The sequence below is a fragment of the Bacillus rossius genome, chromosome 14, assembly GCF_032445375.1.
Source record: "Bacillus rossius redtenbacheri isolate Brsri chromosome 14, Brsri_v3, whole genome shotgun sequence".
NCBI classification, from domain to species: Eukaryota; Metazoa; Arthropoda; class Insecta; order Phasmatodea; family Bacillidae; genus Bacillus; species Bacillus rossius.
The window spans coordinates 22,047,553-22,072,294 of NC_086341.1; the positions used below are offsets into that span (position 1 = coordinate 22,047,553).

General features: G+C 36.5%; 1 protein-coding gene across 1 annotated transcript in view; it reads right to left on the reverse strand.

Annotated features, from left to right (window-relative positions):
• The window catches only part of LOC134538713 (neurotrimin-like), a 624,622-nt gene extending 600,854 nt beyond the window's left edge, over positions 1-23,768 (reverse strand). Inside the window, exon 1 of the mRNA XM_063380151.1 lies at positions 23,376-23,768. Coding sequence (XP_063236221.1) covers positions 23,376-23,481 — 106 coding nt within the window. The 5' untranslated portion in view covers positions 23,482-23,768. The remainder of the gene's footprint in view (positions 1-23,375) is intronic.
• Positions 23,769-24,742: the final 974 nt, after the last annotated feature.

Sequence of the window (24,742 nt, forward strand, 5' to 3'; positions counted from 1 at the left end):
AAATAAAACCAAGGCTGAGAAATAAAAAAAACCAAACGAAATACGAAAAGAGTTCAATAGAACAATAAAATTACTTTACGGAAAACGAATAGCCAGTAATAATTGAGATATCAGTAAAGTTAATTTTACTGATATGATTAATAATATGCTTAAATATAAAGCAGTGTCATCTGCTGGGAGTTATATACAATTGGAAACCAGTGTCAAGTTTTTATTTTCTGAAAAAATTTCAGATATTCAGAGCATTGTTTTTTTCTGATTGACTGATTAGGTGGTTGTTGTTCTGTGTGACTTTGCAAAACCTGAATTTTATTAGAATTTTTTTAGTAATATTATTGGGTAAGGGATAAAATGATTCTTCAAACTTTTAAGACATTTTTATACTATATTCTATTTAAATTTAATATATAATTTGTAGAGCAGATATGTATTTCTCATAATATTTTAAAAATCGTTTATAAATTTTTATAATATTGTTTTAGCAGAGATATTGAATGTCCCCTGAATATTCACTTTTCAAAATGCTCTGCATTAATGATAAGTTTTAAAAGAGTTTTAATTACATTCAGTGTAATTCGCAATGTTTATAAAGGTTAAAAAAAATTGCAATTTTTAATGTTTGATTTAATGCGCATATCACGGTGACCATTGCGTACACAAAGTCGCAATTTCTCAATGTGTGGTTAAAATAAGTTGAACGTTCACCTCAGCTGTCCTTTGATTGCAGTCATAACACGAAAATGCAGAGCGAGGCAATATTTACGAGTTGAATAAACAGCTGACTCTATGAAGTTATCAATTTGCTACTGAGGCTGCTCGAGTATTAGTGCAGAATTACTTTCTAATCAATTGCTTGTTTCTGAATAAAAATTGCTCTACCACATTTCACCTCACTCAATGTTTTTAATAAGAGCTATATATTTTCACTCTCCCAAAACAATGATTCCCCAAACATGTCAACTAAATGGGGTTTCTTTAGTTTAAATTTCACGATAAATTATTTTTTTTGAAGTGCCTTGTTATTTGTAAATTTACTCAGGCAATTACTTTTAACTTCTACAGTGACGTATGTGTATACCAGTAGCAGTTTACTGACAAAAATCAGGACACTGATTAATTTAACGCTTGTTGTATGTATGACTTTTATCGATACATCCATATGTGTACCTAATCTAAAATGTTAGTATATGTAATAACAGATATACTGTACATTCGTGTATTTTTTCCCGAAGCCTATAGCACAATTTGGTTTTCTAGAGACATGTTTGTAAAATCACTCTAACATTATTAGTTTCTCAAAATTATACGACAAAACTGTAAAATCACCATAACTTTATGTAAGAAATGTTACGAATTTTGTGTACTGTAAAGTCTGATGAAGAGAAGTCTTTGAGTGATGAGCCACAGGCTTCGCATTATCACCGTTAATAAAAATTATAATGTAGGGCACGTAGTCAAAATTCCCTACAATTTACCTGGTATGTCGTTTTAATTTTGCCCGTTCAAACCATATATAAGCAAAACCATCTTATTGTCCTGTATTTATTCCAATTTCTTCAAATGCATACCTGTATGACCGAGCCCAATTTTTTCTACGTGTCTATGCAAGTCTAAGTGGAGTTGATAAATGAAGGGGATTTTTCGTGGTAGTTAAAATTTCCTCCATGTCCAATCAATCCCCAACTAAAAAATTGATTGCGTGCGGCCTTTCACGTTTAGACCTGAGACGCATTTACGGAGCCCACGTGTGTTAGTGAGGCGCGATGATAAGTGCGACGCTCGCTGGTGCTTCTAGCTCGGTGTTGCCTCTAAGCGCAATGCTGTGGCCTGGCGTGCACACTGCAAAAAATACATTTAAACGGTTAACCATATACATTATATGACAAATAAATGAAAATAAATTAGTAATGTGACGCCCTTGGGTGCTTTAAAAAAAATTGGTTGTCTGTAAAGTCGGTTTACGGACGAAAGTTTAACGTGACGTCATAACAAAACATTGATGAAATGATTGCATACTTTTATGAATAAAATTGAATAATTTTTATTGAATTATCACTATTTTGTATGATACAAAGAAGGAGTGAAATGAAATCTACAATTTAATTGATAAATTTACTTTTTTTGTACCCATTAATTCAAATATGTTTATTACTTTAACGAAGACATTATTTTAACTATAACTTTTATACATGTTTGCTGTTCAATTTTTCCAATCTGTGTTATTCTGTTAAGGAGAGGACGATGATAAGAAAAGTAGGAAACGAATGGGAGTGTATCAAGTTTAATGTGCCTCGAAAAAGTCAAATCGATGGTTGTTCCAATCAAGTGGAAGAGAGATAGGTGCGGCGCAAGCGTACAATGAGCGTAACGGAACACAGCGTAACGGGACACTTTTTCGTGCGTGTAGCCGGCGTTCATCGATTTATTAGACGTTGCCACGTCAAAATCTGCATAGGATGTTTCATGGCTAAAAATAGCTCTGAAAACACGCCTTTACACTATTTTCCAGTCTTCTAAAAATACAGCTTAAAAACGAATCACGGAAACAGAACAAACTCACGCACCCTCATCGTATTCATAGGTTATTTTCGTTAACAGTCACCGCTTCTGGCATCTTGAGAAGTGTTTAAGTCACTTGGTTGTCTTCCGAAGCTCTGCTCAACGCGTGTGTCCCCGGGTAAGCCGGGGGCCTAAACAATTCTTCCCTGACCCGGACCACCTCCTTAAATAAATTAAACCTGGACTCCAGTTCCGACGCATTTCGGTAGCCGATGATTTATCTAAATCACTCAGAAAAACGATAGATCAGGTCAACGTGAAACACAGCGGCCACTAAGTCAACTTGAGCCACTGTTGCAGGAAGACCGTTGCAGTGACATGGCCGGCCAATATTGGCCGACTGGCGGCGGCCCCATGAAGCGAACATCTCTGAAGTCGCAATATTTCAATACGCGACTATTAGGACGTTCTTCTTTAACCCTGCCGGGACACTGGGCGCCTCCCTTTGTCCCGCAAATGCCGGGTATTCGTTATATATATATATATATATATATATATATGTGTGTGTGTGTGTGTGTGTGTGTGTATAAACATACATATATATACATATATTGTTACGAAACGTAAGCAGGGCCGCGACGCGCGCGGGTACGGAGCTGGCTGGCGGCCTCGCACGGCCACTGACGTCACGATGCCGCCGCTGACGAGACATATGATAAGCGCGCCTGGTGGATTACAAGGGTCGCCGCTTCCCCTCCCTCCTCCCCATCACTCCCCGCGCAGTGCTCTGCTTCGGCGCCGTTAACTTGACACCTGGCAGCTGTGGGAATTCCGCCTGCGGTCGCGCGAGCTCCCGACGCCTTTCTCGATAAATCCGGCGTCGGGTCGGCGCGGTATGACGCGACTGGCCCCAGCCGCGCTCGTCACTTCTAGAAGTGGCGCCTGGGCCTATATAAGCCCGGGGCGCCGGCCTCCGCGATAGTGCCGCGGGTGCGGCGGAGTTCCGGGGCGAGGAGTTCCTCGGCGAGCGAGTTTCTCGGCGATAGTGCCGCGGGTGCGGCGAGAGTCCCGAGCGAAGCATCGAGTGAATCCTCGGCGAAGGGAAGTGCGATGACGGCGGCGGCGGAGTGCGGTGACGGAGGTCCACGATAGGTGCTGCAGCAAGAGTTGCGCCAGAGGTGCGGCCCAGCGAGGTGTGTGGTGTGTAAAAGCCGAGTGACTGGGGAATAAACATTTTTAAGTGTAACTGATTGTTAGGCATTTTTAGATGATTATTTGTTAGTGATATAAATATTGGCAAACAATAAAACTGTGTTGCGGTAGAATCTTTGATTGGGCTATCCATTTACGAACCCAGCAGTTTACCCACGACGAATTAAGGTTTTTAATAATTCGTAACAATATAGGTATATATATATATATATATATATATATATATATATATATATATATATATATCACGAACTCATTGCCGAAAAATACGTTTCGGGAAAAAAATAATAAAAGAAAGAGAACTGTGTGTCAATCATCAAGTCCACTTCGAAAAACGAAACAAACCGGTAAAAATCTTCAATCTTCTGCGTGTATCGGCGGACCACACCTGCGTCATAAATTGGTGAGTTCACAATAACGTAGTAGCTGCGTAGTAGTAGGATAATTGAACGTCCCCCGGACGGTTAAGATACGAAAAATTGCGAAACGTTTTAAGAAGACATGCCTTTTGGATTTCCTTAATTTGAGGCTCCTGTCTGCCGCTGGCAGGTGGTAAATGACGCTATCGTGTGACTTAAACAGCCGTTATCAATTTCGTCCGTTCTTCAGTTGGCGGCAGCCGCGCAGAGCGAGAGAGAGAGAGAGAGAAAATAGGAAATATGCAGGAAAGTAAGAAAGGAGGGGCAAGTCCTGAAGGCGGTGCGGTAATGCTAGGCGGTAATAACACGTTAGGAGGTCGTTAACGCACTACAGCTATCCGGGGCCCTCTTAGACATAGCGCAGTCGCACTGAAACCCGGCAATCTTCGCACCTGCTTCTCGGCTCGGGCCAATAGAGGAACCGAGAGAGAAAGAGAGAGAGTGAGTTAAGTATGGGGGAGGGGGCTGCGAATGCGAACGTGTGATTAGTGAAGATTCTCTTCCCGAGGCCCGTCGAAACAAACTTCTCGGCATCAATCAAGCGAGGAAAGTTTCCCCCCTTTGTGAGCGGCTGTCGCTTTTTCCAGTGCGCGCGCGTAAATCCCCCCCCCCCTCTCCCATTCGTCTCGGCGTGTGCCCAGGTCTACCACAAAGACTAACGAGAAAATCTAAAAAAAAAAAAATGTCATAAGAGGTCTTCGCTTGAACAATGGTGAAAGCTTTTCCCACGACGAGGAGTAAACAATCGACTTTCACTACGTGCATTCTTACCTTAGCAAACGACGAATAAGCACTTTAATTAAAGCAGGATGTTAATTAGATTTTACTTCATAACAATTTTTTTAATGGTTTTTATTTTGTAAAATGTTTGGTGGAAAATAGAACCCGTTAAATTGTCTTTGTTATCCCTTTTTCATTGGGAAAGGCATAAAATTTATTGACTTTTGGTATTTCCTGATCATACTCGAAGTTCACCTCTCACTCATACAAATTCACGGCAAAAAAAAAAAAACACATTTTTTTCAGGAATTCAAAAATTTTCAAGATAATAGATTATTTAAAATGTCGAGCCAACCATTCTTTTGATGTACGATAGGCGACACGGTCGGAAACCTACCATACAGAAAAAAAACAACCTTTCTGCGGGTATTTTATTTATGTGACGTACTTTATGTAACCAACATTTTAATTTTACAACAGAAAAAAAATTCTAAAAGTGCATGGACGCAGATTTTTTGGGCAGGATTTATTCGTTTTCTCATTTTTTTTGTCTCCATACCCTCAGATATCGTGCGCATGGTGTAACTCGCAACAAATGGGTCTCAACATATTAACAACTAATTACTTTCAGGAAGAATGTCAAGGTTATGAACGTTAAAGTTTAGCATCGGGTTGCGAGTGCGCTGAGTTATCACGTGTGATGAAGAGGAGTAAGGTTCACTATGGCTCGCACACCACATGCCTCTTCACCTCTACGAGCATATATTCATTTTTTGATAGTTTTACCGACTGAAACGCATAAATGGGCTGCACCATATAATTACCTTGTACTGAAAATATTCGTGTACGTGGGTCTCTTCAAATATCTTAATATTCCGCACCTTAAAAATTAATTTATCAAAGTTATTATAAGATTACATATTGATTTAGATAAAATTAATATTAACAAAAAATTGGAGATTTTAAATAATAGACAATAACATACAATTTTCCTTATACAAATAGATACTCTGAATTTATTTTTTTATATTTTTTTGCCTTTGTTAATTTTTATAAGCAATAAGCTTAACATTTCTCCTTTATTAACTTATTACTGACAAGGCCGGCAAACATTTCAATTAAAAAAATATAGTGCTTCATGACGGAGTTGCGACTAATTAGGACGAATAAAATTTCACTAATATGCCTTACCCGAGACTTGAACCCATAACTCTAAATTCGTAAGCCTGCGGGCATCCGCCTTTATTTATAAAAAAAAATGAGTGGCACACTGTCAAGTTTGAGAGTCACAGGTGAGCCGATCTTACCTCCCTCCCCTTAATGTTGCATTTTATATGTAACCCCGAGTCGTTGTGTAACTGTGGTTGTTACTGTAGTTGTTGGTGTATGTGTAAGCGTCAAGACGATTAGACAACACAAATTACATCCAGGTCTTATCCGTGATTCAAACCCAGCCCAGTGCATTTACGACTACGCTACGGAGGCCGACACTCGCTATTGGGGCAAACTACGCTATTGAGGCACACTACGCTACGGAGGCCGACACTCGCTACTGAGGCAGACTACGCTATTGAGGCACACTACGCTACGGAGGCCGACACTCACTACTGAGGCAGACTACGCTATTGAGGCACACTACGCTACGGAGGCCGACACTCACTACTGAGGCAGACTACGCTACTGAGGCACACTACGCTACGGAGGCCGACACTCGCTACTGAGGCAGACTACGCTTCGCTGTTGAGGCAGACTACGCTATTGAGGCAGACTATGCTACGGAGGCCGAATACTGCGCTACGTATGTCACCGCACCCGAACGTCGGCCACTCAAGCCCAGTTGATTGACGCGCCAAACTTTGTTTCGAGATATTCTTTGTTCGAGTCCCGTGTAAAACATGCCTGTGTGTGCTAGTGATGTAAATAATGCCAATTTCTTGGTATTTTCGGATGTGAATATCTGTCGCCGATATTCGTGGATACAAATGCAATTATTAACTTTTCCGCAATTTTTTTTTTAAATAAGTCAATTATTTATATATCTAAAAGAAAAAAAAAGTTGAAATTTTAGCATAAACGTTTAAGAGAAGAATAACTGTTTTGTGTGTATAAATTAATTTTTTTTTGTTTCTTAAATAAGTTTATTATTTTAAACCGTAAAATTTAATACAATGTTTAGGTAAAGATTGACAAAGTTTAAGAAAAGAATATTGTCTTTGTTTGAAAGAATTGTAAATTTTTTTGTTTTCTTGTGGAAGTCCATAGTTTATAATACTCAATCTAAAGCTTTATTACCTACCTATTAAAGTAAATGCTGATAAAATATATAATTTCAAAGTTATCTTAGTAAAATTAAGTTGTTTAAATGGATTAAGAAAAAAATTATTATTTAATCAATAGCTAAGAAATTAATATTTTTATTTTAATTTAAATTTTCACATTTTAAAAAATATTCGCAAAGAATTCGTATGGATGTTGCAAATGAGAATGTGAAACTATATGCGAATATTCGCGAATTATAATACGAATATTAGTTACATAACGAGTGTGTGGTGATAAAATGTTTGGGTTTGCTTGGATTTAGTTTAGTTTGTAAGTTCAACAGCATTAAAAAGCGGAGGTTTCGTTTTTGTGTGACGTGGTCAAAATCTGTAGTAACGTCCTAAACCCCGACATAGACTTATTTTAAATGTTAGTTTATTTATATTGATTCACGTATTTTCTAATAAAAACACTTGAATGACCGATACACGTATGAATACGGATCGCAAGCCACAGTCGTGCGTACATCGGTCATTTGAAACAAACGGCAAGTCAACTCACGAAAAATGAAAGAAAAAAATAATAGGCCACGGTATTTTGAGATGAACCATCGCATATTTTTTTGGCGTCATTTTTAGAGAAACGAACAAAATCGAATTCAAACCCACTCTTTCCCAACTACGAGTAGTGTGAGTAGGGTGTTTTACCGTCTTTTAGCTCAGTAAATTATATATTTTTATTTAAAATTCTGTTGGATTAAGCGAAACTGTGCATGCAGTGTGCATCGTAAGATGCTACATTACGTTACTGCATTCGATATTCAGAAAATTTTTGAAACTGCAAATTTGTTACATTTTACTGGGAATACGTTTAAGGGTAGAACGATGAACCAAAGATTCAATTATGGTTTCAAAAGTTTCTATGCCTTAACAAACTTTACCGTTCTTATTGTAAATTTGCTTTTGTTAAGGCAGACATCACAAATTACTAATTAAATATAGGCATCAAAATTATTTAGATAGCATTATTATAGAATGTAGTCAGTTCCTAAAATAAAAATTCAATATTAAATTTCAAATCATATCTTAAACACACTGAAAAATGTTTTGCTATAAAAGGTGAAATATCAAGTACTCTCAAGTTTCTCGAATCCAAATTTAACATTTGAATAAAAAGGGTTTTTTTGAATTTACCCTTCGGATCAAAATATTAATCTAAAGAATTAAAAATATAATAATGTACGAGATATGAGCGTATAAATAGATAACTCTTAAAACAAGACATCATTTTAAATGCTTGTTTCATGAACCAATAGTTGTAGTTTAAATAACTTATTTTTTAAATTAAAGGTAGAATGTCCTGAAGGAAAACACAAACATGCTAATAAACTTAGAGTTTTGATTGTTGAATTTTTAATGCATCGCATTTTCTCCAATAAAATTTTTCTGAATATTTTTCCATGTCATACTTTATTTTAAATGTAGAGAATTCGAGTGTTCAAGGATTCAACAGCCCTGTACCTAATCATGATCTTTTTGATACATTTAGTTAATAAATAGAGAAATCAGTGGCATTTTAAAAAATGTGAAGAGAGTTTTTGAAAAGGTATATTTTTAACGAAAACAGCGAATGGAGCGTAGCTGGCACCTGCCGTCCCATCGCAAAGTTTAAATCCAATAATCGCCTTTTGGGATCACGGATTCGATCGATAGCCGCCACACCACAGGTGGTTTATCTTATTTGTTTTAATGATTTTAAATCCGCGTAAATGCAGTGGGGTACTGTCGATTCACACAACTGTTTATCTTGTTTCCCGTTTATATTTCCCACAATATCATAAAAGTGGATAGAATTTTTTTCTCTCTATAGTTTGTTGGTGTGTACGTAAGTTATACCTAATATTAAAAGTGCTCACACCCAAAAGAATAAAAAAGTGGTTTGATAAGTGAACACTGCACTTATTCGTTCAAGAGGAAGACAGGCAGATACTTAAATTATTATCTTAGACATACAACATTGTTAGTTTGCACTGAATGCACAGAGGAACGGGAAAAGATAAATTAATGCACAGACACACAGAAACAAGTCAAAATCAGCCGATGCCAAAAGTTAAACGTAAGGATTCCGCAAATAATTCTGTTAAAGGATTTGGTCAAAAACAATATCACAGTTCAGACGAACATACTGGTCTAGCAAAGACGAGAATATTGCAAAAAAAAAAAAAAAAACCAGTAAATATGGAAAAATAACAACTTTGGATAAAACAGGGACAGGCAGACGAACCAAATGATGATACTTAATAGATAATCTGCACAACACACCGACAATACAGCAACGCACAAGCGAAATCAGCAATGAAATTAAACAGATATTCTGACAACACAACGATGACAGCGCAAACACAATAGGCTTCCCAAGACTAAACAGTTGCGACGTTTCGGGAAATGAGATCTGTTCCCCTTATCAAGCAAAAATAGACTGATAATGCAGGTTATTTGTTCTACCATTTAATGGTTCGACCCTATCTTGCTTCTGACTTTCAATTTCACTCCGAGCTTACACCGGCTCGCTGTCACATAAATTCACTCTCAAGCTAACACAGTCACAAATTAGGAACCTTTTTTTTAGATTATACTTATGAGGTTTTACTACTGACATCGCTGATGTCTTTTTAGAGAGTATAAGAATGTCTTACAAACCAATATTATATATATATATATATATTCATTTACATCTGTACATCTTTTAAATTACAAAAAGACGGCCAATCACTATAAAAATATGTGAAAAAGCCAGTCACTTTTATCTTCAGGGATTCCATTGAATTATACACTGCACTTTTAACACAGCTGGTTTTTTTTGAAAATAATTGTACTGAAAACGGCTGTGGCATAAAATTGGTTGAAACCCAGATGGAGTAATTCGATTACTATTACTCCGTCATAAGCTACTTCACTTGTCACATCATAGATCTCTACTGACAGCTACTGACATCTACTGAGCAGCAGCAAACCATTAGGAGACGTTATTGTTAGCAGTGTCGGCAGTGAGAAAAAAGTGTCCGCCTTGTCTGATGTTACGCTGTTTAGCTAGGAAAAGAAAACATTAAAATATATATTTTTTTAAATACTGGCTACACGATCAAAATATCAATGACCAAAGCAGTTAGGCAGCTAAATTTTCCATGGTGTGCATAAAACATGAAACATTGGAAATCCTAAGATTCATCCACCCCCAGTCAGTCCCGAACATGTCAGAAGTTCAACGCTGGCTCGTGAAGCTTCACGGTCGAAATAAAAAAAAAGAATACTGTTTTGCAACGTTTAATACATTTACACTATTTAGACTTTTTTTTTTTAATATGCTTAAACTTACTCAACCCACCTTCCATTTAATTTACCAGTTGTCACTAACTCTCGGTACAATTGTGGTGAATTTATATTAAATATAAAGCCGTCCAAGTTTCGTTACGTAAATTGTTTTATCCGTTTGGGCATTGTAGAGAGAACAGGTATTTCGAAGTTACCTGCAAAGACATAGGCTACCATACGGAATATAGCTACATAGGTGTGTGTATATACGGAATATAGCTACATAGGTGTGTGTATATACGGAATATAGCTACATAGGTGTGTGTATGTGTGGCCCACCAAACGATTAAGACTATCAGTAAAATAAAGAAAAGCTGAAGACATTCCTTGGTTATAAATTTCAATAATATATTATTTATTACTTAAAAAAACCAACTCTCGCAATCTTTCCTAGTTATATAATATATCATGCACTAAACAAAGCAAAATTTAGAGTTCTAGAAATCTTTATAACAAGATATAATAAATGAATACTTCTTTAGGTCTTTGAAAAATAAAGATTTTTTTATAATATTTTGTACTTTTGGCAAACATATATGAATATAGTAAAACAAAACCCCTACATCTCGTTAGGATACGTTGATTTGTTTAAAAATCGTATTAAGTAAAGAAAGTTATGTTAACATTTTGCAGTCAAGAAAATAATTATTTGATCCCCTTAATTTGCTTTTCTATTACATTTTTCTAACAAGCATTATAAGCCTTTGAGGAGTTGTTTTTAATAGATTCATTGCGGTTAAGAAGCAGTTTTAGAATCAATTAGCAATTTTGGAATCAAATATTATAAAAATATATATTCTCTAAAGGTGGGGGGACATATACGTGTATATATATATAAGCAACAGAGGTGTAGGAATGGCGGGGTTCGGCAAAAAAAAAATCATCTTGGGAAATAGCAGCGAAGATCTTTCTCAGTTTTACTGGTTCAATCGATCGGCAAAACGAAATTTGAACTCGTTTCTCGGCAAAGGGAGGGGGGAGGAATGGCCATCCGCGTAACCCTTCACCCCTCCCCCCTAGCCACCGTCCGATATCCTCCACAGAAGCAGCGAGAAACACACTTTTCGCGCGATTTCACGCGACACGAAAATGGGTTATCGAGAGGGCGTCCAGAGGGATGACTGGTCGTAACAGTATCGTCGGCTGGGGAAAAAAAAAAAACAAAAGGCGGTAAACTTTTACGTCATGCAGCATGGGGGTGAATCTATCTCGGCAAAGCAAACCGGGAAGGGGGAAAAAATAAACATGATGCTCAAATGTGTGTGTGTGTGTGTGTGTGTGTGTGTGTGTGTGCGCGTTACGATATATGTTAGGTAAAATATACGTTTCATGCAGGGTTGGCAGCCTTGTGACCGAGCCAAGAATTTTGGTTTGGGATTTTTCAAATAAATCCGGTTAAAAAAAATGTATGGCCCACTTGCGTTTTTCAATATTAATACAAGTCAAAAATTCATTATAAAAATGAAAATATTTTATTACAATTTAATACAAATAACAAACACTAAGAACGTACGTACATTACAGATGAACACGAAAGTATAAAACACTTGCTGATTTCAACACATTTTTAATAACCTCTTAGAAATTCACGGACGTATTAGACAAAGGTTATTTCATTTAGATAAACTAAGAGTGTAGACAACTAATCTGAAGTTTTCGATAGGCTTCATATTAACAAGTTTATTGTTTTAAAAATTAATTATTTTTAGATAATCAATTAATCGCTCTTTTTAAAAATAAAACCCGAAGTATGTCAAAATGCCCGAGTTTTATTGATAACTGAAAAATCCCATATTGGTTGATTTTATCCAAAATGTCCGGGTTTTTGCCAACCCTGGTTTAAAGAGCAACACGTTTATTTTTTAAAAGCTATGTTATAGCCTATGTTTCTGTATGAAGCATGTAAATAATATTTAAAATAAATGAAGAGGAAATATAGTTAATGAAAAGCATCATAAACAGGCGTTTCGTTTCTAACAAACACATAAACGATTTGGTTTTAACAGCTTTGCTATTTCATTGCTACCAAAATAATTCAACCTTGACAAAAATTATTCCAAAGCATACCAAATATTTTGCCATTATACGTAATACGCCACTTCATTTATACAATAATTCCATAAATTCTGATCTAAGAATGTTTGTAACGTTACGTTTTTATATTGTTATTATGTTTAGCCAATTTATAAAATTTCACTATATTAAAAAAAAAATTATTGATATTGGCATTTCTCAAACGCGTAGTTTTCGGTGACCATGTTCCACAGATGCAGTTGCGCTCCTTTGGTATGAATGACACATGGGCTATATCTGAATACACAGCGAGGGGTTCATAGCACACACATCCCTACATCCCCTACCAAATGCATCCACAATGTAAAGGACGCATTTATAAGGGATGAACAATTGAACAGTATCCGAATATGTACTTTTACTGCTACCGCTACCTTTTGACAGTAGGTCAAACTATCATGCACGTAGCCATTTCAGACAGATTATCTACTAATATTCAGCAACGGCCAATTTTAAAATTTTAATGTAGCATGGAGTTTATAAATGTTGGTGATCAATATCAAACAAATTGGTCATAAATTCCAAAATATTAGACAATACTTATAATTAGGCCAAATAGGGACAGCGGATTGACCCGGGGGGGGGGGGGGGGGGCAGCCCCTGGGAAAAATTATGTTAAAAATTAAACCTAGAAATTCCCATAAAGATAAACACATTTTTCGGACAACTTTTTTGTATTATGTTTTACATTAAATTAGTATTCATATGTTAATAAAAAAAGTTATTTCCCCATTCCAAACAGTTCAGACAGACTTCTAAATAGTTCATTAAAGTCTGAGTAATAGGGATGCAAATTTACGTGTCAAAAAAAAATCCCTGTCGTCTCCCCAAAGCGTTGTTTACTAATGAAAATTTTTCTTTCTACAATAATTGCCGATGTACCTGGCAAACAAAACATATATTCTAAAACCCTGCCAAGATTTGGAAAGTTGACCCCTTGAACAGATAAGTGATTAAAGAGCTGCGTATATTGGCTGGTAGTTCTGTTCAAACAGTTTCCATTTTTTTAATACAATTTTTTCGTTGTTACTTACCGCTGACCAGGACACGGACAAAAACGGCCTGGACACCGGGACAACAGCTTCAAACCGGGACTGCCCCGGTCAAACCGGGACGTATGGCAAGTCTACTTATAATGGGCATTAAACGTTTTATTTCGATAAAAGTTTTTGTTTGTCTATTTAAGTTATCATTTATGCTGACAACGTTTTAAACATAATTATTTTTCACAAAAATTTGAGGTTTTATCACAAAAAATCGAAAAAAAATCACTATAACGAAGCTAGTGGATGTAGGGGCGCATCAGTGGATTAGTGTGTCTCATCCCCAAATATCACGAACCAAGCGGAGGCATTGTGAGGATATGGAAGCAACGCAAAATTGGCAGTAGCCACTACGCTTCACCTGTTAGTGGATTGCCTTAGCAAGAGATCCATTAGGCTGACATTACGATTCAGTATTGGTGTTTGTCGGTCATGGAGCCGTGACGACAGTGTTATTTGGATATATAAATATCTTATCTGCAAGCTTTGCGAGACGCCCACGTCGATTTGACGAACGGAAGAGTATGCAGAAACGGCGAACTGATTAAACTGGTAATAAGAACCTTCTTCAAATAAACTTCGCAATTAAGGCGATTAGTGCACGGTAAAAAACGGTCACAGGCCCGAAAACAATGAATTTTGTATCATATGACCACTAAAGAGTCTAGATGCCTATGTGGGTGACCGTTACTATGTAGGGAGGTCAGGAGCTTAGTTCCAGCTCGTCAGTGGCGAGATGGCCTTCATACGGGAAGGGTGTCGCTGGTGGTCGCTCTGCGGCCAGCCATCTAGCGGTAACTAACAGAACCTCGAAGGTTGTATCTCGCTCTCCCTCTAACACACAGCCGATAAGGTTCTATCGTGCCCGGAGGAGGGGAAGGTTTAGCAGGTTTCTCTTTTACTCATCCTTCGCCATGGGGAGGCGGAATGGATTATTTTTTTGTCCGTAACTGCGCACATGTGGCTGAGAGCTAACCACTCACTCCCGCACATCTTCTCACTCAACTCGCTCGTTCTCTCACACTATTTCAATAAATCTTTTCAAATCTTCAATATCAATACTTTAAACCATTGCGCTTCCTACTGATTAATTATATTTCATGCACGTGCCCGAATTCAGCTGCAAAAAAATAAAACGGGTAGTCAATTTGTTTCTTCAAAAACCTTCCGAAACACTGTGTGTTAAAAAACATTCTGAAAGCCCATTTTTCTAGATAAATCGAAATTCTAAATCACCTACGCCACAAGGAAACATTGTGCTTTAATATAATGTAAAGAAAACACCTCTTAGTTTTATAGTTATATAAAGGTGGTGTGATATGTTTTAGATGTCGCACCATCTTATCATCCATGTAGAAGAGTTACCCGAAAAGCTAACAAGACTATTGCCATGGAAATGGAAATATGGTTAAGGAAATATTTTTCAAATGTTTGTAAACAGTAAACAACATATAAAAAATCTTATAACTGTAAAATTAAAATACTAACAACCCTATAGCAAATTTAATTTCAATATGAAAAAGTCAACAATAATCTTTACAAGAAACGAAACTGCAATAGCAATACAAAAATATCGCAATTTTGTTACATTGTTAACATATATATTATTTTTAATAAAGGCAATAAAAATGACATACTCAATATTTGGAACACAATAAATACCTTAAGCCCTACATAATTGCTGCGATATTCACAATAAATGCTTTTCTTAAATATAGTAATTAAAAAACATCGTAAATAAATTATGAACATACATATTATGGTGAAGGAAAGTGGACACTATCACACTGAAAAATCTTAGAGGGTAGTTTTCCTCATCTTATTTCTTTCTTTGCATTTTTGGTCTTGTTCGTTAAAATATTTCATGTTCAAATACTTGATACGCATATACGTTCTTGTCCTGACAAAACAGTATATAACTTCTTCTGGATATTTATTTTCAGTAGTTCCGAAAATACTGTTAGTCAGTGATTCAAAAATCCGCTCTTTTTTGCAAAAATTGTTGCCATGAACACTATCAAAACACATTTCAGCGATCTTTATTAATTCTAAAAATTCATTAGTGGGACATTTTAAGTTCCCTTTTGATTGTTCATGTATCCAGATATCGTCCTCCGAATTGAAATCCGTAGTGCCAAGGTCAGGATATTTATTTCTGAAACGGTGAGCTATATAGCCAGAAACATATTTCAGCCTTTCAAGAGAAATTTCGTCACATGAAAGGGGCCTGGCCTCTAAATCTAAGTCAATTTCTTCCATGTCAGCAAGATCTATTTCATTTAAAGGTGATTTCTCTTGAAATGTCTTTGTAAAATACATATCCTTGCACAAAAGTAGTTCTGTAATTTCATTCTGATAAGCACTGTCCTGTTCCATTTCATTTGACGAAAAATCACTTACCAAACACATTTCGTCTGTCTTCTCATCCGTGTTTTTCCGTTCAGCAAAAACTGCTGCAGAATGTTTTCACAATATGTAGTTTATAATTCTGTATTTAAAGTAAATGGGCGACAGATGCGTATTTTGATGTCCCATACCTCTAATATACGGAGAGAGAAAAAACCACTCTAACACATCTTAGTTCAGTTTAACTGTTAACAAATATTTAGGTTAACAGGTCCTATACATATTTCCGAATGTTTTACTGACTGAGTTATACTGGACATTAATTAAATTGATCGCTGATATTTATACTTTTAAACGAAATTTTGGATTTATCATTTTATGTAAACTCTAATGCGTTAAAAAGTGTAATGCAACACTACACATGGGTAGTGATGTCTAGTGCACTGCCCTATGCACATTAGTTAAAAAAAAATGAAATATTAATTACTGATAAATAATACCTTGATGTGATACAAGTAACACATGCTTATCTGATATTTATCTCAATTAGAATACGAAATAGGAAGAAAAAATAATTAACTGATTTTAAGACTGATTTATTACTTACACAGTACAGTGCATTTTGAAGACAAATGGGTCTTAAGAAGCGAAAATCGTACTCGATTAAAGGATGGTATGGTGTTCGGTGTATTAAGGTTTCCCTCAAAGTAACGGTTTCACAATGCTTATAAGATATTAGTTACATCCCAACATAAGTTTAAAACATTTCCTTTAAGAGTGTGCTTCGTAGCATTAAAAGATGTGCCTTAATTATTTTGCAAATTTATGATTGTTATGGTGACGATGTCAGGGGTTTTCGTAATTTTTTTAGAAATATAGTACTGTATTAGCAACTACGTTAAGAACTGTTATTTTATTCACACAGAGAAAAGAAATACAAAATGCTAAAATTTGGCGTTTGTCTTTTTATATACTATATAGGTATGTTATTATATGTGTGTTGTAACATGTATAAAAATGTTAAATATATTCAACAATATTTGGTAATTATATATATTAAAAAACTTTTATGTACGCGACTTGAAACTACATGAAAGGTTTTCAGTCTATAAAGGCCTATTCTATGTTTTTTTTTTAAATTATTAATTCTTTTGCAAACAATTAATAAAATTGAAAGTTTCTTACATTGTCAGTATATGCAGAGCATTACAGTTATTCCAAACAATTCTCTATCTGTGTTTACCTAAGGTTTGCATGTTACGTTGGTTCTTCTACTAATACACGTATATTACAAGAGGTTTGTAATAGATTAAATGAGGTAAGTAAGAATTCGTTTTTATAAACGTTGTGTATGAAATTATTAATTTTGAGACGTATAATAACAGAAAGAAGTGCGTTCCGAAGACATATGTCGGTAGTGTTACCCACTGAAACATTATTACCACTTCAACTCTCTGTAAAAATAAAAGTATGGGGTTGAATGCATCAAAAGGGGTATATATATAAAATTTGAGGCTTCTTCCTTATTTCATACGCTGGTGTCCCCCACTTATAATTGCAAACAAAAATTTTTCCTCCATGTTGTAATTTACTCTGCGTATTCACAAAATTTTTTGGCAGTAAATAGGTATTTAATTTTTAAAAATGAAAGCATTCATGTTTAAAAAAAATTTTAAAGCGATGTGGGGGAAAAGTTTACAGATACTCCAGTAAAATTTTCAGTTTGATTGTTTTGATAGTTTCGGAGCTGTTGCGAGTTTAGTTTGGAGGATTTTTCGGCCGCGCGAGGCAAGTTTGGCTCGTTCTCGTTTGCTTCCAGCGTAGGAAGCAGGGAACAAACGCCGATACCCGGCTTCACCTCGCATCCTCTGCTGGCCTTCCGTTGTCCTCTCCAGATGTATTACTGTATATTAGCTCCATGAGCGTGACCTTGTCAGACCCTTCATTTTTTCGGCCTCCTCTCTCGTCCTCCCTCTACATCCCATTCTTCCCCCTCCCCACCCGCAGGCTGCGGCCAGCCGGCCGGACTCCGCCGGACTACCTGGTTCCGACATTCGCCGCCCTCAGCGCCACGTCGCGGGGACATTCTTCCCGGCGGCGAGAGTTTTACACGCAGCACTAGAACTGTCACTCCAGAGGGCGTGTTTTGAGTCGGATCGTATCAAAAACAAAAGGATATGAAAATATATACATAACTCAATAGTGTTCTGCCAATTATGTTTTCATTTTCATTTAAATTTATTCTTTAAATCGCTCCTGAAGTAGTCCAGCAGTGATCAATGGAAATTGTCAATATTAAACTGTAATTTTGACGATGAAAATTTTTTCTTACTTTTATAGGTGCAGAAGCCTATTCGCACACTCGTTTCTTAAACTATACTTAAGTTTAACATAATTATGTGTTTTCTAAATAATTATGGCTTGGAATAAAAATAAAAGCATTTAAAATGACATAACTCAGTAAAAAAAAGTTTATAAAAAATATCCTAGGTATATTATGTCTTAAAAAGAAGCATCAAAAATAAATATGTACAGTTAAATTAGTTTTGTCGTAATATTTTCCATGCACCAATCACCTTAAGTAAAACATTGCAAAGTTGGGGCTGTGTAAGTTCGAGACCCCAGCAACAGCCGCGCGTATTCGTGTTTCCGTGGTGAAAGACCATAAACTATTTTAATTTACTTATTTTTTTAATTCTCCCGGCTCATGGCAGCGTAGAAGCGGAGTCCCACACACGCCATAAACCCAGCATCTTCTCAAGAACTAACTCCTCAATTTTGGGGAACATCATTATTCCACAAGAATGTTGCACTTGAGTTGTTGAATATTTAAACGTTTTTAATGCCGGTTACGCAAGACCAACATTATTAACAGAATGGTTGAGTCGGATTTCGAAGCATGCTTGCCAAGGTTAAATTACCGTCCAGATATTCCGATTTTATTTTGCCATGCTTTACAATAGGCTATAGATTTTTTTTTTAGCGGTATGGTTGTTTGGTGTCGTCGAGTGTTACTAATGTTGGCAGGCTTTCACGGCCATTGTTTGAAGTAACTTGGCTTCTGGGTTATAGCCGCGTCCTTGGCGAATAATTCACCGTCGTTTCAGTCGAAATTACAGTCGCCATCATCAGGGAGCAGTTACCTACTGAGGTTCTTACAAGTTATCCTGCCTTTATATGCTCTCGCCTGAGGGGAAGGTGCTTCCTGATTTACTGCAGCTGTAACCTCAGTAAAAACTGCTCCCTGATGATGGCAACTGAAATGTCGACCGAAACGTTGGTGAATTATTCGCCAAGGACGCGGCTACAACCCAGAAGCCAAGATACGTTAGGTTTCATTGTTTGTTTTATTTCCATACTACCAATACAATTTTAAAACACGTGAAGTTCGATTTTAAAACTACACACTACACAGCTTGTTCGTAGATTTCCGGGGCATAAATTTAACGAGTGGCAGGGAATGCAAAATCCAAAAACAAATTTCGTAAAGGAACGTACTACTTCCGGAAACGAAAACCTGCAAAAAAAAAAAATCACACGCGCAAACAGTTACCGCGTCAAATCAGAAATTGGCGGGCTTCAGGGAGAGTTTACCCATTGGCCGAGGGGTCGTGCAATCGCAGCTCTAGGTGAACGCACCTCTAGGAGAGCAGCCGTCTTGAATCGCCATTCACGCAGTCTCCTCCTGCCGCAATTGTTTTCGCCTTGCCACACCCCACTAGCACGCCTGCCCATCTTTGCGAATACGTCTGCGTGCTACTGATGTACATTTTTTCTCCCTTTCCAAATCTATCATTGCAGCACAATTGCTCAATAACAGTCAACACTACGCTCATCGCCCAAAGCTTAAAGCACAAAAACATATCATAACCTACCATTCACTTCACTGCACGCCAGACTGCTGGTTGCTTGCGCGTATGGCTAACTCTAACCAAGGTTGGCTGTATTAAAACAGGTGTGTTTTTTTTCAATCCAGAAAAACCAAACGGATTGTGAATCATGCTCAGCCAACTGAATAAATTGTAAATCATGCCCAGCTAAAAACTCCTCTAAAATAAATTAAATAGTTAATTCATATCCTGTGGGGAAATCCCCGACTGTACTGTAAATCCCCATTCCGTGAGAAACATCCATTCAAATCTGACGCTACTGTACTGTTCGCACCTGTAACTGTAAATGGTTGCGTTCTACGACTAATGTTCCCTAACAAAAGTTGTTTATTTTGGCATTTCCTGCGATCTATTAAAAAAATGCTACGCGATTTGTGAACACACTTGTATATACAATAATATTTCTTGCACATATAGTGTTGAATAAAATTTAACAAGCTTGATCGCCAAAAAAATAAAAAGCTTTGAAATCATTCTGTGTGCAAATTTATTAAACCATTTTTAGAAAACTTATGAAAGGACACATGTGTATACAAGTTTTTATGATTGTGTTTCGCTTGAGTGGTTGTTTCACGCACGGTGTTGTAAGGATGCAGGTAAGTGCAGACAAAACTTAAACGTGTTGATTTGGGTATAAAATAATAGGAGAGTAAAATGATACTAAAAAAAAAAAAAGACCATATTACTTCACGGTAGATATGGGGCCATGTTTGAATAGGTGACTTGGTTTCGATTCATGGATTTTTGGGGAGTGAGGAACGTGGTAAAACAAGCCGAGGACCAGTGGTTTTTTTTTCGGAGTAATCCCATTCCATCAATGCTCCATTATCACATCGTCACCTCCCTTATGATCACGATGTTGATGAGACTTCAAAACCTTATTACATGATCATTTACATATCCTGTAGACTAGTTTCGTGTGTACAAATCTTATTCTCTCTCTTCTCTTTCACCTTATTTGCCTTTTTCCCCCTGTCACTCACTTTCCCCTTTTCTTATCACCCCTTTGTCACTTTTTCTCGTAGTACTCTCTTTTTTTCTACACTCACTCACTTTTCCCACTCTCGCTCTTTGTCAGTCTACCTCCCTCTCTTTTTACCTACGCCTTTTACTCTCTCTCTCTCTCTCTTCCCCTATCTTTCTATCTTTTACCCTCTTTCCTATCTTTTCCTCTCCCTATATTTTCCTCTCTCCTCACACACTTTATGCTTCTCTATTTTTGCTGCTTCTTTTATCTCTTTATCCTATCTATCTTTTTCTAGTTTTTTCTCTCTCTTACCCACTCCCATGTATCTATCATTCTTACCCTCTCTTACCTCTTTCTTTACCTATCTCTTTCTGTCTGTATTTCTCTATTTCTCGTATTTTCTTTATATCTCTTTTTATCTCTCTGTCACCCTATAACCAATCCACAGGACGAATTAAAATATCGCCAAACACCCTTAGTCTGTTTTGCGAGACGGGAAAAAGACATTTTTTTTGAAAGTGGGAATACTTTGGTTTGACTCTGTAGTGCATAAATGTTAAGAACGATTCCGATACGGTGACGGGCGTGCTCTCTAGGCGGAGTCAAATGACTTGTCTTAAAAATGTGTCAGTTCTCAAAACTATTGCCGATGGTAATAGTTTTGAGAACTAACACTTTTTAAGACAAGTATGTATGCGCTTCTGATCTGGTATACAATTTTATAATCAACCATTTTTGTTGTTTAGATAAAATAATTTTATGCACCTAATATTAAATTATAGTTTTATGATTTAAATTTCAAAATTACAAACTTTTAATTGGTTTTCTAAACAAAAATTTATATTTATATTTATTTTTAATTTATATTAATTTTATAAAAATTAGATATATTTATATACTTAGTTATTAGCATATCTTTATTTTCTTAAACTGTATGACTATAAACTTTGTATTATAAACCATGTTTATGTATCATAAAATGATTTTAGGGAGTTGTACAAACATATGTAAAAATTGCTGAGCCGAGATACTTTTTTTTTTTGTTATGTAGGTCGGCAAAAAAATAATATTGTGTCAAATGTTTGTTAGTTTTGAAAAATCTTACTTTCAATTATGTTTTTTTCTTTTCTGAGTAATTTGTAAACACTAAAATGGTTCAGTGTAAATCTGATTTGTTCCATATGCTCGTGGTTTCTGAAACAAAAATTGGCAACACTTCATTTAACCATACATGTTCTTCCACAAAGCTTAGTTTGCTATCAAAATGTGCCAGAACTGCAACTGAATGAAATCAGATATACCTAGACCTTGTGAAGCTTGTTTTACTGCTTCACCATCACCAACACCCGAGACTCCTCATAACACCAGGCGTCGAAGCATTTGACCACAGTGCTCATTAGAGCGGCCACGCGTCTAGTCGTAAAAAAAACGTGGACCTAGCTTCCAAAACGGGAAGCCTTCTTTTCACAGACTAGAGAGCCAAAACTCGAAGTTCATGCTTTTTTTTCCTTATCTTTAATGTAGCTATCCTAACCAAATCAACCGTCCACAATGTTTTAAAGAATTTATAATGTAGCTAATCTATCCTAACTGTCCATTAGTATCATTTTATCAACATCGCCATATTTATTTACAATGAACAAAAAAAACCGAATATGCACGATCGCACGTTTGGCTCTCTCGTCTGTGAAAAGAAGGCTTCCCTTCCAAAACAGGAATGGGCTGTGTCACGTGAATTGTCTTCAAATGCGACAGTTATCAAAAACAGTACCAATGGTTGGTACCCACTTTCCAAGCGTCACTTTAATTGCGAGCACACGACGTTTGTTTACAAACAATGACAACCCCAGGATGTTGTTAACAAACAACTATTTAACTGAACAAGAGCGGCAAAAGGATGCGTAATATCAATTGGTAAAACGTTGATACATGCCAGATTTCGACACTAGTTACATGACCAATACTTTATACAATTTTTTTTAGTTCAGTTAGTGCTGTTTAAATATTAAAACTATTTCTTGTGGTTAAGGTTGTCAATAATAAAATATAAGTTCTTGAAAAATTTGGCCAACTAGAACAACACACATCCCTTTGAATTTCTGATTTGTTTTTAGAATGTATCACAAACAGACCAATATTTTTAAATCTATTGCATAGTAATTGCAGAACATTATTATCAGTATTTAATATCTGGATTTCAAAGGCCCAATTAACGTATAGTTCTTGATTTAAAGTGGTTAGAAATATATAATTATAAATATTTTTTTTTAAGTTGGGAAATTATGTACCGTGCCTTATATTATTGAAATTGATGTTATGTATAAACAATTTTCCAAAGCGCGTGACTGTATTTTAACGGCAATTAATATATTTTCCAGATAATACCATTTTTTTCTCGTAAAAATAATATTCACGAAAACTTAAATTTGAAATTTATCACTTTTATAATATTTGGGCGAAGGTTTTCGAAGTTCGTGGAACGTTGGGTGAGTGTTAAATGATGAACTTATATATTGAAGAAAAAAAATTCTTAAGCCTTGGTTCAGATAAAAAAATAAAGAAGTTACAAGCATTACCTTGAGCCGTGGCGTCTCCCGTTACCATGGTAACCAGGATCAATGAAAGCATCCCTTTTAAGCACAGGGACGTCGAAGACGGTTGAAAAGATTTCTTCGCCTTCATGTTCGCGAAAGCAAATAACAAAAAAAAATTTAAAAAAACACGCAGCCCTATTGCTGTCTATACGTAGCACATGTTAAAAATAAACACCAGCCGAATGGATTATAAAATTTTTTAATAAGCTATGTCACACGCGATATGGCGTTTGTGTGATGCGGGGAAATGTAAATGTGGAGCACGAGGAGAGAAATCACGCACGTCGGGTCGAAAGGAAAAAAAAAACAATTACAAACAAGAAAGGCTACGACCGGCGAGACGAACACAACACGATACTCCACAGACCGCCAACGCTCCTCCCTCCACGAGGAACGGAGCAGAACTGGCGCGTCGAGCGAAGACAGCCCCACTCGAAAAGTCCCCGAACGTTATGCTCGGTCCGTGGCCGCCGCCACCGCCGACGCTAGCCGCGCATGCGTGCTGTGCTCCACGCAGCGGTAATATTTTCCCCCCCCCTTCCCACTAAATGACTGTTCTACAATGGCACGGACTAGAGGTGTAAAAGTAACGAAAAAAAAAGCGTACCCGTATGTATTAGTTACTATAACAATTAGTACTCGTTATAGCGTACCGTTACGTTACTCGTTACTTCTGATACCTCGTAACATGCTATGTTATGTCAGAGCAACGAATCGAGTCGTATTGCGTACGCGTACATTACGACGTCGCGGCGTCGCAACATTCATAATTTGTAGAAAACATACTTAATACATTACATACCAAACTGCGTAAGGTGCATTTTTTTCCCACTTTTCCGTGTTTTGAACCAGACTCGTGTTTAAGTCATTCTAAATTTAATTTTATTTAATAGGACAAGACAAATATAACCGTGAGATTATCTTATATCACAATAACATCGCAATCGATTATGCGTCGATTATAAAGAAAAGACAACAAATAGGTGTGTAAAATGTTTTATTGACAATAAAATTTAAACGATATTCTATCGATAAATCCCATACTACGAAAAATGCTATTAACGAAATGCATTCGTTGGTAACGTTTTGTTATTCGTTACTAGATGGCGCACCCGTTACTCAGTACCGAATACATACGGTTTGCTACAGCTCTAGCACGGACCCATAATGCTGAGCTCTTCCGTTTACGTCGCCCCGTACTTTTCTGCGTTGGTAGCCATGTTTGTTTATGTTCTAAATAGTTAAAAAAAAATAGTACAAGAAGATCTTGGGTTATATTATTACTTTGACGTTTAGTTCCGTTATATACATACATAAATTTTACCCGTGCTATGTACCCGAAGTAATTT